Source organism: Ambystoma mexicanum, chromosome 1p, assembly GCF_040938575.1.
Source record: "Ambystoma mexicanum isolate Mex_15411 chromosome 1p, UKY_AmexF1_1, whole genome shotgun sequence".
Taxonomy (NCBI): domain Eukaryota; kingdom Metazoa; phylum Chordata; class Amphibia; order Caudata; family Ambystomatidae; genus Ambystoma; species Ambystoma mexicanum.
The window spans coordinates 88,148,645-88,164,436 of record NC_090921.1 but is presented as its reverse complement, the minus strand read 5'-3'; the positions used below and the strand labels follow the sequence as shown (position 1 = coordinate 88,164,436).

Below are 15,792 nucleotides of genomic sequence, written 5' to 3'. Positions count from 1 at the left end.
GCCATGCAGATTTCCACCTGAAAAGGACTGCTGAAGTGGTATGAAATGATCACATGGGTCCTGTGTGAACTATAAAAGCCCAGCCAGCACATAGGAGATTGAAAGGCGTGAGGCTGAAGTCAAGGGGAGCAGTTGTGGGCCAAGAGCAGAATGGACGGAAGCAGAGTGCGGAGGACAACATGGCATAGTTCTGAGACAGTGCAAGTAAGGTATTGTGCGAGTGAAGGAGAAAGACGAAGCCATCTGTGACACAAAAATATAAATTATATTTAAGGCTAATTTTCTTCAACAATTCCTTTTGTATTTATCCATAATTTGTATATAGACACATTTGTTTTTGCTCTGGTAAAATAATAAGTTGCAATTTGTCTAAATTTAAGAAAATGACAAACGTGTAGCAACACTTGGATGCCTGTAATGGTTCCTGCACTATTGGGGAGATATTCTTTAAGCCCTGTGGTCGGGGTCTTCAGGTGAGTCTTCCACACTCCGATACAGTTGGAGATTCCCTCAAGCGCACCAAGCTCCCAATTTTATTAAAATAATAATATAAATCCTTATGCAAGAAGAGGCCAAGACAAAGCAATACACTCAACGGAGGTAACTTTTCAAACAGACTTAAGGTGGATTTTCAGAATCAGCCCTGTGGACAGATTTTGAGAGGCCACCCTATTCTAAGGAACAAGGACAAACACTAAAACTCGATCTGGATAGAGTGAATGAACAGCAAAGCTAGGTGGGTGCGAGTGGTGAAGGGCACAGTTAAGTGCAGAAGGAGCACTCTTAATAATAGAAGCAGAATCTATATATCAATAGATAAACAAGTCACTGGCACGGATATGGAAAGGGTCCAGACAGAGAAAAATCCCCCCACCCCAATCCGGCCACAACAGATACCGCTATGCCTGTGAAAGCGCCAACCATATATGGAAAATCCAGCCACTGGCCAAAATAAAAGCAAAAATCTTGTGGCACAGCCATTTTAGAGTATATGGTACTCAACATTGAGCAGTAAAATGCAAACATGCACAAGATTATAAAAAAAGAAAAGACTACAAAAACTATCCACTGCCACCAGCCCATCCAGGCAGATCACGCAAATAACCACAGTTATTTAAGGGTGCCCCCAATTACGCTCACACCAGAATAAATACACCCCTCTAGGGAAATAAGGCAAGAGCGATCTTGTAAGGACAACAAGTTAATTTTATAAAATGCGGATGATAGCAAAGGACTGCAGCCTGAACGGTCTTCTCCTGTCCCTCTTCCGTTCCTTCCTGCCTAAGTGGTTTGAGGCAGGGGTTTATATAGGCCCGACTTGCTGTGGTGCCGTCATTGGATCTGGATAATGACTTCATCCCAATCCACCCTTGATAGAGAAGATTGTATGCAGTAGCCTTTGGGTGCAATACAACAACTCTGACCTCCTGGCAACAGGAACCAAACCTTTGGCATAGGTCTGTACTACACAGGTTGGTAGCGTGTTGAGCAGCCAGGCTCATCTCAAGAGGGGTCAATGTGAGCTGTAGGGGAGTTAAACAGAGATTCACAGTGACAACTCTTACACACAAGGTTTCTTGATTAAACAATTATTAATTTAACAGTCAGTTTGAGTAAACCTTCTTCAGAAGGGACAATATAATAGTAACACACTGTTTCCCTAAATCAGTAAATACCCATTTGAGATGGCACACAGACACTTCCTACACCCTCAAGTGACTTAAATAGTTAGGGCACGGTGGACATTAATAGATCACTGTGGCATTTAGGGCAATACTTCGGAGTATGTCTAAGAAAAAGATTATTAGAATAAAACAAGGAGATAATCACAAATATGCTGAAGCAGGTTTAGTACTTTGATAACCCCCAATGCAAAGTAAGTTAACCCCTTCCTGGAAGGAGGACAAAACACAATGTCAGAGGGAAGAAGAGTGATTCAGGGAGCCAGGCCAGGCCAAGGTCAATTGGGCAAAAGTCTAGGTGAGCTGAAGCAATTCTTGCAGGACAACAGTCTTCCACAATGTTTTAGAAGTCTTTGTAGAAAAGAAGAAATCAAAGTTGGGCCACAAGCGGATTATGCTTGTGAGGTAAAGAAGCTGTTAGCAACTACAGAAGCAACCAACTCTACAGAAGCAACCAAGACAAGTCTCCACTGAGAACAAGTGAGGTTACACAACAAGAGGGAAGTACTCTTAGACTTTACAGTACCTTTGGTTAGAAGAAAAAAAAAAAGCTTCCAGCTGACATCTGTTCATGTGCAGCTCGTTAGATCCTGTGCCTCAGTTGTGGGGACAAGAGGGAGGACGTTTGGAGGACTCCTGCACTGCAACGGGATGGTTAGCGACAGAAAGGACTAGCTTCTAGTCAGTGGCACTTTGCAGTTTCAGCTCCTCGCGTCTCAGCAAATAGCACCACCGCAGACTCGTGGCTGTTGAGATGGGCTTTCCTTGTATCTGGGGTCCAGCACTCTGTTGAGGTGGCTCAGACTCAGTCAATCCTGCTTCCAGGGAGTCCGGAGGATCTTTCTGGAGCTCTTGGTCAACTTAAAAGCAACGCACATGATCTGGTGTTACCCTCCCTGGCTCTTCGGTTTCCAGCAGCAACTGCAGTGGAAATACAACCAACTTCGAGAGGACGTTCAGGTGACTTAATTGGAGTTGATTGGTCCCACCAACTCAAGGGGAGTAGTCGTCCTTGCAGGCCTTCTCTAGTCAAAGCGAATTCGGAGCTTCAGCACAGCAGCAGGACTTCAAGGGGCAAACCAACGGTCCAGTTGCAGCAGGTGTCTCTTCCAAGTTCTTCTTCGGATTCCTTCGTCCAGTGGTCTACTCTGCCTTCCAAGCCATAAAGCTTTGCCTTTCATGCAGTGCTCCCATTCATTCCAGCCTAGCTGTCAGTCAACCAGTGTTAGAGAGCATTCTCAAAAAATGTGCTAATTTCCTCCTCCTTAGGGACCGCCAACGTCTTTGCTGGATTTTGAGGACTTGTTTTTTCTTAACCTGGAGAGAGTGAGACCCCCTTGTCCCACTCTCTCATGTATTTTCATGTGATTTTGAACACTTTCTTTTGGTTGGAGTCTGACAAACTCCATAGGCATCATCTCTTACGTTGCGTTACACAGCACCTTCAGTGCAGTGGCACAGGGAAGTCTTTCAGATTTCCCAAAGGTATACCTTCTCTTTGATCAACTACTGTTTCCCAGAGCAGTAAAGCGGAATTGACTGAGGGCGAGTCTCTTGGCTTGGACGGTAGAGTCGACCACTGGACGCAGGAACCGAAACGACACCTGCTGCAACTCCTGGACCGTTGGTTTGCCCGGTGAAGCCCTGCTGCTGTGCTGGAACATGGACACAAAAGCCCCTGCAAGGACGACTTATCCCCTTGAGTTGGTGGGACCAATCAACTCCAAAGTAAGCCACCTGGACATCCATCTCAGAGCTGGAACACCAGATTGTGTGCGTTGCTTTTAAGCTGGCCTAGAGCTCCAGGAAGATCCTGCAGACTCCCAGGAAGCAGGACTGACCGAGCCTCAGCCCCCTCAGAGTGCGGGACCCCAGAAGTAAGGAAAGTCCGTCTTGACAGCCAGAAACCGCGGTAGACGCAAGGAGACGCAAGGAGCTGAAACACTGAACAGCCACTGATTTGAAGATTGCCGATTGCGAGCGGTGACCGCCCCATTGCAGGAGTCCCCAGAAGTCCCCCCTCTTGTCCCCACGACTGAGGCCCAAGGACAGAGATCTGCAGAGCTGCACTGGAACAGAAGTCATCTGCTGCACTTTTTCTTCAATGCAAAGTTAGTGTAAAGTCTGAGAGAACTTACCTCTAACTGTAGAGTTGCTTGCATCTTTTACTTCTCACAAGTCTAATCAGCTTGTGGCCCTACATTTCATTCTTCTCTTCTCCACAGATTTCTGAAACATTGTGCAAAGACTTTTCTACTTACCTACCAGACGTGCTTCATCCCATATACGACTTTAGCCCATTGACTTTGGCTAAGCCTATTGTACTGAACGACTCTTCTTGGCAGATCCAAAAGTATTTGCCTGCTTGAGAATATTTGTGGTCTCTTGTTGTTCTAGTAACCTTTTCCTTGACCACCTGAGTATTCTAAATGCCAACAGTAAGATATTAATGTCCCCAGCACACCAACTATTGAAGTCACCTGAGGGTGTAGATTGTGTCTGTGGGCCATCCCAAAGGGGGTCTTTACTGATTTAGAAAATAAGAGTGTATAGTATTGAACTGTATTTGTGTTGCTATTATATTGCTCCCTTCTGAAGAAGGCTCATTCTAAATGACTGATGAATTAATAATTGTTTATTCAAGAAACCTTGTGTGTAAGTGTTTATTTGAATACTTGTCACTGTGAATCTCTGTGCAACTCCCCTCCAGCTCATATTGACCCCTCTTGAGAGAAGGCTGGCTGCTCAACACGCTACCAAAACTGTACAGTATAAGCTTATACCAAAGGTTTGGTTTCCTATACCTGTAGTAGGAGTTGTGTGTAGTGCACCCAAAGGGTACTGCATACTAACTTTGCCCAACACCCAGCAGGGTGGCTGTCCTTGCCGGACTCTTCAGCAAATCACCTAGGAGTGCATTCCTGTTTCCTCGGAGACTAAGCACAGCGAGTCGGGCAACTCCCTCTCTTCCTGCCCACGCCAGACACCCTGGAGCCAGAGGCGGGCTTCACTTGTGAATCCTGCCAAAGACAAAACAAACAAAGGGACCAAACCAGGCACGCAGAGTAAATCTCAAGAAGGTTCTTTCCACAAGGAAATGGCGAAAAAAAGAAAACCGGCCCATTTTGCCAAGAATGGCACCCTGGTGCTTTACTGCAGCTGTAAACGCAGCTCGTGGTAAATGCACACCACGTTAGTAAAAGTAAACCACTGCCACCAGCCATTCATCGGGGAAAGGGTAACAAAAATGCTACATGAGAAGCTAGACAAAGGTCATACTAAGTAACCCCTCCAGCACCCTAAGTGTGTGCTGGGTCAAAGTCAATTTAATTACACTGCTCTTGGAAACAGTAGTTCAAAGAGAAGGGGTTTAAACCTTTGGTAAATCTAAAAGACGTCTTTGTGCCACTGCACTTAAGGTACTGTGTGACAATGTAAAGATGATGCCTATGGAGTTTGTCAGGCTCCATCACATTAAAAATACATGAGAGAGTGGGAAAAAGGGTCTCACCCGCTCCAGGTTAAAAATTAAAAGTTCTAAAATCCAACAAAGTTGTTGGAGGTCTCTCAGGTAGAGAGGATTTAGCACATTTCGGAGAATTCTCCCCAACAGTCCTTTTACCATAATAGGGATGCTCCAAAGCCTTCTTTCTTCCTCGTCAGCGATGTTCCCATAGCATGCAGATCTATATTTTGCTAGCTTATTCACAAACACCCTGTAGCTCTGCAGACTTTTACAAACCGTGAGGCCTAGCCCAAGGAAAAACTAAACATTTTTATGTGTACAAACATTTTCCAGTCATTCTCTCCATATTCCACTCATCCTCCACACTTTACTCTTATAATTAACCCATTCTGCATTTTGTCGCACAGAACAGGTAATTCCTATTTTTAACCTACATGGACCCTTGACGGACAGTAGACAGATGGTGAGCCAGTTAGTGCCACCAGTGCTAGCCATAGTGACAAACACTGCATTAGCCCTGGTGGTCAATTTTTAGAACCCCACAGGCCGCATTCCTTCTAGGAAGGAGCTCGACTCCTCTATAGTACTAAGATCTGACAATGCCTTGGATCTGACATTACAAATCTATCCAGCAAATTGTTAATGGCGCCTTATGGTTTGACAAGAACTACCTTCTTCAGTGCTTGTCCATGTCTATGTATGCCATTATATTTGAATGAGAAAGCCTTTATAGTGCCCCTCCTCCCCCCAATCCATTACAGTGACTTAAAGAGGTGTTGCCGAACTCTAAAGCATGTAGGGATTCTGGAGTACCCTGGTCCCTTTACAACAGTTACTAAAACGAAAGTTATAAGAACACACATTTTACCGCACTTCACAGAAAGTAAAAAGGCAAAAAGAGGAGTAAAGGCATTTCTATCTAGGTTTGTAAGCTCAAGAGGGGACAAAGGGAGACTAGTAGTGCAAATATCGGTAGTCTTTGGTGGGAAAGTGTTACAATTGTGTCGAAGTGCCCAAACGAGCAATTACTTGGATTCCGTTGGAGCAAAGCCCTCAAGGGTTCCTTAAACATGAAGAAGAAGTGACGCAGTGTCAAGAATGCAAAACCCTGGTACTGAAAGTTCTGAGACAGGCGGTTTCCAGATGCGGTCACTATGCATCTTTTTTAGTAACCACCAAGGGATCCAGCAACAAGTCATTGGTGCAGTAAGGATACCAGGCCCTCATGAAGAATGATTATTCTCGATCCAGTGGTTTTCGGGTTGAGGATCAGGCCCAGAGGAGACAGGAGTCGGCTGCAGCCAGCAGTTGCTGGTGATTCAGGATCCTCAGGCACAGGGTTTAGAGACCCCCTGCATAGGAAATGATGACGTTACACCGCAGAGAAGCAAGCTGCGGTGGAAGGACGAGGAAGCCAAGTTGGAAGGATGAGGAAGGCAAGTTGGGAAGTGCAGTTGTAGGCTTCTGGAGCTTGCAACTCGGGAAAAGGTGGAACCAGAGCACTTACATGAGGTCCGGGGCTTAAGATCCTCTGGTCAGTTCAGTACATAGTTTCTTCAAAGACCTGGCTGCAAAGAGGCACTCACTTCTGACCCCGGCAATGGAAGCACTGCCAGGAGATTCAGGGAGACTAGGCCTTTGAGCAGGAGATGTGATCAAGGTGTCCACCGGATCAGAGGACAGGAGCACTGCTGTGGGTTCCTTGTGGTCATCCTGGAGATGCAGCGCTTTGCTGTCCGATAATGGGTACTGGTGCAGAGCTTCAAGCAGTAGGTCTTCCAGAGTGCAGATTCAATGTTCCAGGTGAGTGGGTGGGGAAGAGGATCTCCCTTCAACTATCTCAGGAGGCAGCAGGTGAATACAGCACTCAATCACCAAACATAGGTGTGGTCAACCACTGGCTTGTCAGCTTGGTAAGCCAATCAAAAGGCCTGGATTTCTTTTGAAAGAGTGATTTCTCTCAGCAGAGATTAAAAACCATTTTTTAAAAAACAATATCAGTAGTAGATTCTTATTTATCCTGCTTGTATTCAAAGACACAGTACAGCTGATTTGATGCACATTTCTGTCACCCATAGAAAACTCACCAGTTTCCGGAATTCCACCTTTTGCCGTTTCTCATGTTCCTGCATCTTTTTCATTTTAGCAGCTTGTTCTAAAGGAGACGAAATTAAAAAAAATCCTTAGCTCAGTGATTTTCCTCACAACACAAGCAATAAAAAAAATACAAAAACCTAAAAAAAATAAATAAATAAATAAATACAAAAGAAAGTCTCTAAATGTGCTGGTAAAACAACGCATGCACCCCATTAGCCACCTCACTAGTAATAGTTGACGAGTACATAAAAGTAGTGCTGTGCGTGTAGAACTGTGAGACGATTTACTTAATGGCTGACAGTAGCTTGTAACAAATGCGTTTACTCCCCGACCCCACATACGCGTGTCTCCCAACAGTATACTGCTCAGGCAGGGTGTGTAACTGGTTCCCAAGGGAAGGTGCAGTCTTCAATTACCGATTTCATCCCAAAGAAAAGCTTCAGGGTCTTACAATACTGAAAGTGTGGAGGGCTTAAGCCCCCCCCCACACTATCAGATTGACAACAGGAGGCATTGGAGCAAAGTGCCAAGGCCTCTGACAAAAGGAAATCAGGATACTACGTCCCATAGGCAAGTGAACATGCGATACCAAGCGCATGGCAGCCAGAATGTCAAGAAAAATAAACGTATTGGAATAAGGTAAAGAAACAAAGATGCAAGCGTCTCAAGGTTTGCTTGTTTGAGTAGGTGTACAGTCACTGATGAGGAATGAGTTTATTGGATGGTGCAAGAACAAGGTGAAAATAATGTACTTATGGGGTTGGAATGGAGCCAGACAAAAACCTGAATGCACTGTGCCCCAGCAAGGGGTCATGAAACTTCCAAGTTCAGGACTTGCAAATCTTCCCAAACGGACATAGCCAAACTCATTAGCGTTCGAGATAGCAGGAGTAAGTCTGATCATCACAACTTGAGGGCTTTCAATGAAAGGTGGACACAAAAGGTTTATTCTAAAATGGCAACATTGTCACATTGCAATGTTCTACTGTCTTCCTTTTTGAAGGCCCCCGTTTAAAAAACAAGGAACCTTTTTAAAGAATGGGACCGAAGTCTTTCCTGGGTGTGAACTTGAACCCCTACATAGGCCATTTATCATATGGTCTGAGCAGTGGAATCCTAGAACTGTCCCATATCACCCCCATAGCTAGGGAAGGGCAACAACGGACCTTAAAAAAAAAATAAAAAAAAAAAATCCAGGGAAATATTCAAACTCTAACCTAGACATCTTTGTGCTCCCAGGAAAATTCAGATGTGAATACACGTTAGCTTTCCTTCCCTCAAAACATTGCTTGTCAATATAAGGCTCCACAGGTACATATGAAACAGAATGGGTTGGGTGTGAAGTATCTATCGAGACGGACAGTCTAGCGAGTTAGTCAGCTGCGATACTGGGTTCTATGAAGGTTAGGGTACTGCTATCAAAAGCTGCCGCAGTCGCACCCTACGTCTCTTCTTTCATCCAACACATTACGATGAGTCAGTCCTTCAATAGCAGTTCAAAACGGAGAGCATTTTTTTTTTTTTTTATACACAAATTGGCTAAGCCTACACCCCTGGCCACCTGAACGGAAACTATGTTTACTGGCAATAAACGGGCCCCACCAGTCTAGTTCCTCTCCTTCAAAATTGCAGACAAAACCATTTGCTGATCAGAGAAATCACTAAGAAATGATCGAATACAACATCTGTTTAGCACTGAGGGGGCAGAATAGTCACTTGAAGCACAGAACAAAATAAGCAACGTCAATTAGCTTCCGAGTTTTTGGCTGTTTTTATAAGACCATATGGACTAAAAAACATTTTACAAAACCAATTATTTTATACTTACCGGTGGGCACCAATTCCAGTTGCACAGATACTACCCAACCATAAAAAGTAACATACATATACACCATTTACCCCCTCTTGCCAAATATCACTAGGCACTGCCTAATGCAAAATGCACCACTACAGTTTGACTACACCCACCATCCCTAAGAGCTGGAGTATCTTCTCCATTGATCAGCACACAGTCTTTAAAGTAGTGCTTGGTATTATCTGGAATCCTAGCATAAGCCTCTGAGACTTTAGGCTCCCAGGAACCCAGGGAAACTAAAACTACCTCAGCTTCTATTCCACTGTGGAAGGGGTCTGGGGAGAAGGATGACCCTGTAATCTCTTCTTCCTCATAGGTGGAGAAGGCCAGATTAGCAGAGTGGACCCCCAAGGTTTTGACCTTACATCGGGAATCCCCCCCTTCATATGGTCAGTTGCTCCACAGGCAAAACAGGATCCACTGGGTCTGTTTACATAGGGAGGCTTACTATAACCAGAGTTATGTTTTGGAGGCTGACCTCCACTACCCTGTGAGTTCTCGTGTCTCACCTTTACTGTTCCTCTTGTGGCCCTTCTGGGAGGAAGTTTTATCAGGATTCCCACTACCCCCCTACTTATCTTTGGACTTTCTCCCCTCCTCCTGCTTACCAGGAGCAGTCCTGTCCTTATGGGACACTCCTTGTGACACCCACAAATCTACTGCTATGGCAAGTTTCTTAGGATCTATCTCCTTTGAATCTGCCAAGTGCTGCTTACGCTCAGGGGGAAGAAGATGCACAAATATGTTTCAGCATGACAGGCATATCATACCTTTAAAAAGGTAGATACCGTATAACCTTCAACCCAGCCAGTCAAGTTCTTTAAGGATTCAGTTACATAAGATACCCAAGTACCACCTTTTTTCTTTTTTTACTCTCTTTATCTAAGTATTGGGCAGGAGTCTTTCCAAACTTTAAGATGAGAGTTTGCTTCAACATTGCAAAATTTGCTCTCAGCTTTTGACATTTCCATAATGGCACTACAGCCAGAACGGGGCAGTCTGTTAAGTAACCAGGCAATTTTATCAGCATTGACAACTTGAACTTCACATGCATACTCAAATGTATTCAGCCAGTCCATAATGTAATTCTTTTCCTGCTCCTACACACTGCAGATCCTTAGGAAACCTACCCAGACCCATGTCCAGGACCCTTGGCAACCTGAAGCTTCGCCAGTTCCAACGGATGATCCCCGTCTTTCTGTTTTTCTGCCTGCTCCATCTTCAGTTTGGCCATGCTAAATTCAAGCTCCTGCCTAAACAGCAGTTCTTGTTTCTTGAATTCAAGCATGGTCTAACCTTCAGCAATGGCAGAGGAAACAGTAGACATTACATCCTCCAAATCCTCATGATCTCTATGAATCAGTGCAGCGGCAGAACTACCAGTTCTGCCAGTGAGAGCAGCCCCACCTCCTTCTGCACTGTCATCAGAAGCTATGGCACCAAGCTGAGCTTCTTGCCAATCTATGATTCTTTGGATCATTTCCATTGTTGTGCCTTGAGCAGTGATACCTCCCTCAGGACACATCTTTTTCAATGTTTCAGATTTAGAAGCATTCAAAGTTAACAAGGTACTTGTTTCCATATTGTTCGATAGGATTATGGCCTTTTCAGTTATACTACAACAATTCACTATGTGTCCCGGTAGGAATAACTTGAAATACCTTCACTAGCATGCAACACCGGATACCTTCAGTCCTATCCCACCGCTGTACACTAATTTAAGATTGATTTCTGGACTCTGACCTGGAGGGGCAGAGGTTCAGAAGGTAAGCCTAGTTTCTTGGAACAGGGTAACCTCTGGACAAGCCAGACCAATCAGGGTAGCTATGGCAGGCGGTCAAGATTAAGTCTCAGGAGGGGTGAGGGTGACTGATGGACCTCAATGAGAACACAGAGCAAGGACACTTATATAACACCTGTCTGGAGTAATTTGTAACAAATATAGAGACACATTTATTACAAGGTCTTAGACTATAGTCTTAGTAAACCAACACATCACCAGCAATACAGTATATACACACACGACCATTGGGGTCTAAAGGGGTAAATGCATGAAATATGTCGACAACCTAGATCGGAAGGAAACAGGCAGTGCAGATATTCTTTAGGCCCAGTTCAACATCGAAAATATACCTAAGAAGCAGTCAAAACCCTAAGAAGAGAGGAGCCTTGTGCTCAATAGTAAATGCAATACAAACGCACGCAGTTGTTCCAATGGGCAGAACAGGGTCTCTTGCAACTCGGGAAGGTGGATGAGGCGATGCAGAACAAGTTCCCACTATTCAAGCAGGACCTCCACTTGAAGGCAGAGGCAGTTTGAGAGTTTGGGATAGAGTCAATAGCAGTGGAAAGGAGAGGGGCCCGTCATGCATAAAAATGGGCCCTTGTGCTAGTGGCCACCGGTTGGGGTATTGAGTACTCACCGGTCCCAGACGCAAGCAGACCCAAACTTCGACAGGTCAGTCCACTTCGCTTGCGGCAAAAGGGACATCTCAGCACCTTTAAGTTCCTGAGATACAGCGATGATTCCCAAACGGGACGGTGGCAATTTCTCTGCTCTGGATGGATGAATCGACCCAGTTCACTGCAGCAGGCTTCAGGGGCAAGGGTCACAAATGCAGCGGACTTGCAAAGGACGTTGCCACGGAAGGGCAACACAGTAACCGTGTTTACTCCGGTCCTGGCGTGCCGTGGACACAGTGCTAGCAGTATACCAAGTTTTGAGGGCCTCCACGAAACGGCAGCAGTGACAGAGCAAAGTAACTAGGTAAGCTGGTCAGTCGACTGGTTGGCCCAGGGACACTTCCAAGAAAGCTTACTTGCAGGGTTTGATGAAGGTGCCGAGAATAGTTGTTCCCACTATTTCAATGGGTCGAAGCGTCTTCGCAGACCTTCTAGGACGACCAGATGCAGAGGGGTCCCACGGGACCACAGCGGGCTCAGGGTGCCAAACCTTCCAGCGGGTCACCAGCGGTTCCCGACTCAGCTTCATAGTTGCAGGATACTTGGAGATCCTATCTTTTATTCAGTGAGAACTCAGGAGATCGACCTGGTAGTGGTGTTTTCAGCCTCCTCTTATCCAAAGTTCCCTTTGCGCCAAAACGGAGAGGACCCAATGGGAGATCTGCTCACAAACACACACACACCATACGTGGACCAATCATGGACCACAGTATTGGAACCAGACGTTCAGCTTGCATACTGGAGGCACAGGCGCACACACACACACACACACAGATGCAGAAGCCCGCAAAAGCATTGTGATTCGCAGGAAAGTGCATGACCAAATAAGGACTGACCCAGGTCGACTTGACCTGGGGAAGGTGAAGGGGCAAGATGGCCAAAAGGACAGGACAAAGAACCTTGTGTCATGGCCATTTTTGGAGCCAGGCCACCTATTCGTGCCAAACGCGGTTAACATGGCAGGAAAGGGTTAAAAATAATGCGAAAAGATAGACAGGACTGGTGGCAGCTATGACACATCTGCACAGTTCATAAAAAGTCCAGAGAGTATCTAGGGCCTTTGGAAATATATAGACCCATGGGTGTTGTATGGTAAAATACATTGCACGCTTGTTACATGTTGCACAAAAGCTGCAACATGAGGAAAGGACTAAGGGAAAAAAAGTGTCCCAGTACTGTCTGCCTTAAGGGCATGTCGGTTTCTCCATAAAAAGTGAGAAAAAGCCCAGGAGTGCAGCTGAAGGCTCTGCTTCTATAGCAAAGTCAGTCTATGTGGGGGTTGACACATGGAGGGAACATTACATACAATTATGAAATCTTTCCTGACACCGATCAGAATAAATTCTCTGATATACAAATTAATTAGCTCAATAAGCCAATTGTATTTAGGTGCCAGGCTGTGATAAGACAACCACAGGCGGTCACTATCCGATGAATAGAGTGCTTTTGTTAATTGGTACAAATAAAATAGGTACAGCTTTTCTGGATGTGCCAAAAAGAGAAAGACACATTATAGAGGAGAGGTGAAAGGATTGGCAAGCTTCAGGCAAACCAACGAAAAAAAACCATCTCACCAAATATGGACTATGCATCTAGTTTTTAATAGAGTCCATTAAGAGCTCAGGCTCTCATAGCCTTAAATATTTTGGAAGTGCAGTCGCATATTAGAACCTATTGTTTTGTTTGCGCCACAACCAGCATCAATGTGGTTATGGCAGAGGGTGTTGGGGTCTGGAGACTTCCAGAACTGGTTTACTGCCAACTATGCAGCTACCAATAATTAGATAATGAGTGCACGTCTCACTGTCACCCAAAAGAAGTAACCCACATGATCCAGGAGTATTGCCACCAGGTTACGATGCACCCTAGTAATCCTTCGATTTGCACCAGGAACTCTTTCCAGAACACTGATCACAAGGCAGGACCATAAACCATGCATCAGGACTCTCATTACTTGGCACTCCCTCTGATAGTGATGGGGGAGAATCTAGATAGAGCAAGCAGGATCATGGGTAAGGTACCAGATTAAAAATGTACAAAGGTGGATGATGGTTCGGACAAAATATTTTTCCAAGACACTTATGGATTAGAAATCAAAACGGTTGCATTTGCATCTGCCCCCCTTCCTCATCTGTGGGTGGGTAGGTAGGATAACCATTCTTGTAACTCTCAAAGCGAAGGCACGTTCCCTATTCATCATAAAAATGGCTCCAAACATTCAATTCCCCCCTCTCTAGCAGACACAAATCCCTTAGCCTCAAGCCAGGAGTAGAAGAACAAAAAAATAACAAACAATAACACAGGTTTTCCAATAAAATCGGTGTAAACGTGGTTCACCAAGGAGCAACAGCATAGATCGAGCAAGCGCCACCCTAGTGACGAATAGAAGTTATTGTAGAGTTAACCACATGTCCAATTCAATGTAGGCCTTCAGAGGAAGCGCAAGTAGATTACAAGGCGGAAACAGTTCTGGCTTCTCTAAACGAACCCAGCTCTTAGTTTAGACATCAAGCATCCACTCCCTGATTAAAACAATCAGAGCATCCACAAGTGATTCACCTATGTTAGAAACACTCAGAAGCATCTAACCAATGGGCTCCAAAACATTGTCAGAGCAACATGATAAGGCCAAATCAACTTGAAGATTTTCATGTGCAGAGTAATAATGATTTCTATTAGGATCATTATTGGCAGGACATGCAGTAAATTCATCTTAATGAGAGTGAAGGTTCAAACCAAAACACCTACCACGCCTCCCATGTCACAGGATCAACTAGAATCTGGATAACATATGAATCCTACATATTCCCAGACTAAGGTTTCAGCTGTATTGTTCCCTGCCGCTTCCCCTAGCGCATTTACCTTCTTCCATCATACTGGATCCCTCGGGTGGTGGCATTGTACGCCACAAGCCTACGCGCCCTCAAGACCACAACAGTATTAATTTGTCACAGTACACAAGCCTATTAACATTAAATGCAGTTATTACATTAAGTACTGAAAAGTCAGGTGCTGATCCCAAGTGGAATAATGAGAAAACATTAGTTATTTTAATCGCCTTCCCCGCGTAGCATTTTAATAGCTGGATTTAAATGTTTTCACTTCATGTTTACATATTACACGTACAATACCACAGAATAAACTATTTTTTAAAAAAAAATAAAAAGTCCGTAGCTTTGTTGTAATAATACTTAGTGGAGGGGTGGGGGAGTGACATTGTTATAGTCTCGTGTTCTAAGTTAAGTGTATGCACATTTCATGTACATGCTTTCTTCTCCCGCTAAATGAATTTTCCTTCAATTTCTAATATACTTCAACCAAATATGAAAAAAGATTGGACTAGAAAAAAACGAAAACAAGTTCAGGGCCGCGCACACAACCCTTTTCTACTGCCGCTGGCTACTCATTAGTAACACACTATCGCTTTAAGACGAACTGAAAAGTAGGGAAGAGGTAAAACCACAGGAAAAGCTGATCCCGCCTCCTCTACACCGAGAAAAGCAGCCAGAGGCGCGAATGGTACAACAACTAACCAATCAGCTGCCCGCGCTAAAGAACCGTTCTCGGAGGACGTTTGATGGACACGCCGAGTGACCAATAGAAAGCGGCGAGGCTAAGGCCGCAACTAGTTAGGGCAAGGCGGGGACGGTTTAGCGAGGGCACGGAGGACAACGGGAGCAGGGTAGGATGAAGACAGTCGCAGCATGTCCACAACACAGGGACCCCCGCCCGCAGCAGTCTCACCGCGTGCCTTCCGCCGGCTTTCCTGGTCCCCCACAGTTGGCGGCCGCTCCATGGAGCTCAAGATTGATCCTAAAAGGTCCGCCATCTTGGGCTGAGTGATTCTCCCTCGGCGGGGACTGTGCGTCTTAAAGGGGCCGCGGGAGCGGCTCTTAAAGGCATTGCACTCTATAGCTGCGAAAAAGTCCGTAGGTTTTCCAGTCGGCGGTCAAAATATTCAAAAATGCAACTTACCTCCCAAAATCACAGAGGGATGATCATTATCATATGAGCATGCTAAATAAATAACGGAACTACAAAGAGTTTCTGCCAAGCCTTAAACCTAGAGAGCTGTTTTGTATTGTACACTCCCTTTCAAATCCATAGAGTGCTTCAAGGTCGTGCGGATAGAACATTGTTTTATGTGCGCAATAGTAACAATCCAGGCGAAATTAGAGGTACATATAAAGGTCTTTATCCCTCTTGCGGGTTTGGATTTAATGATGCCG

The 15,792-nt window shown here is 45.0% G+C and overlaps 1 protein-coding gene across 1 annotated transcript in view; it reads right to left on the bottom strand.

The window, feature by feature from the left end:
• SPAG7 (sperm associated antigen 7) overlaps positions 1 to 15,439 on the bottom strand; it is a 92,278-nt gene extending 76,839 nt beyond the window's left edge. Inside the window, exons 1-2 of the mRNA XM_069643757.1 lie at positions 15,308 to 15,439; positions 7,236 to 7,303 (exon numbers count right to left, since the gene is read on the bottom strand). Coding sequence (XP_069499858.1) covers positions 7,236 to 7,303; positions 15,308 to 15,392 — 153 coding nt within the window. The 5' untranslated portion in view covers positions 15,393 to 15,439. The remainder of the gene's footprint in view (positions 1 to 7,235; positions 7,304 to 15,307) is intronic.
• Positions 15,440 to 15,792: the final 353 nt, after the last annotated feature.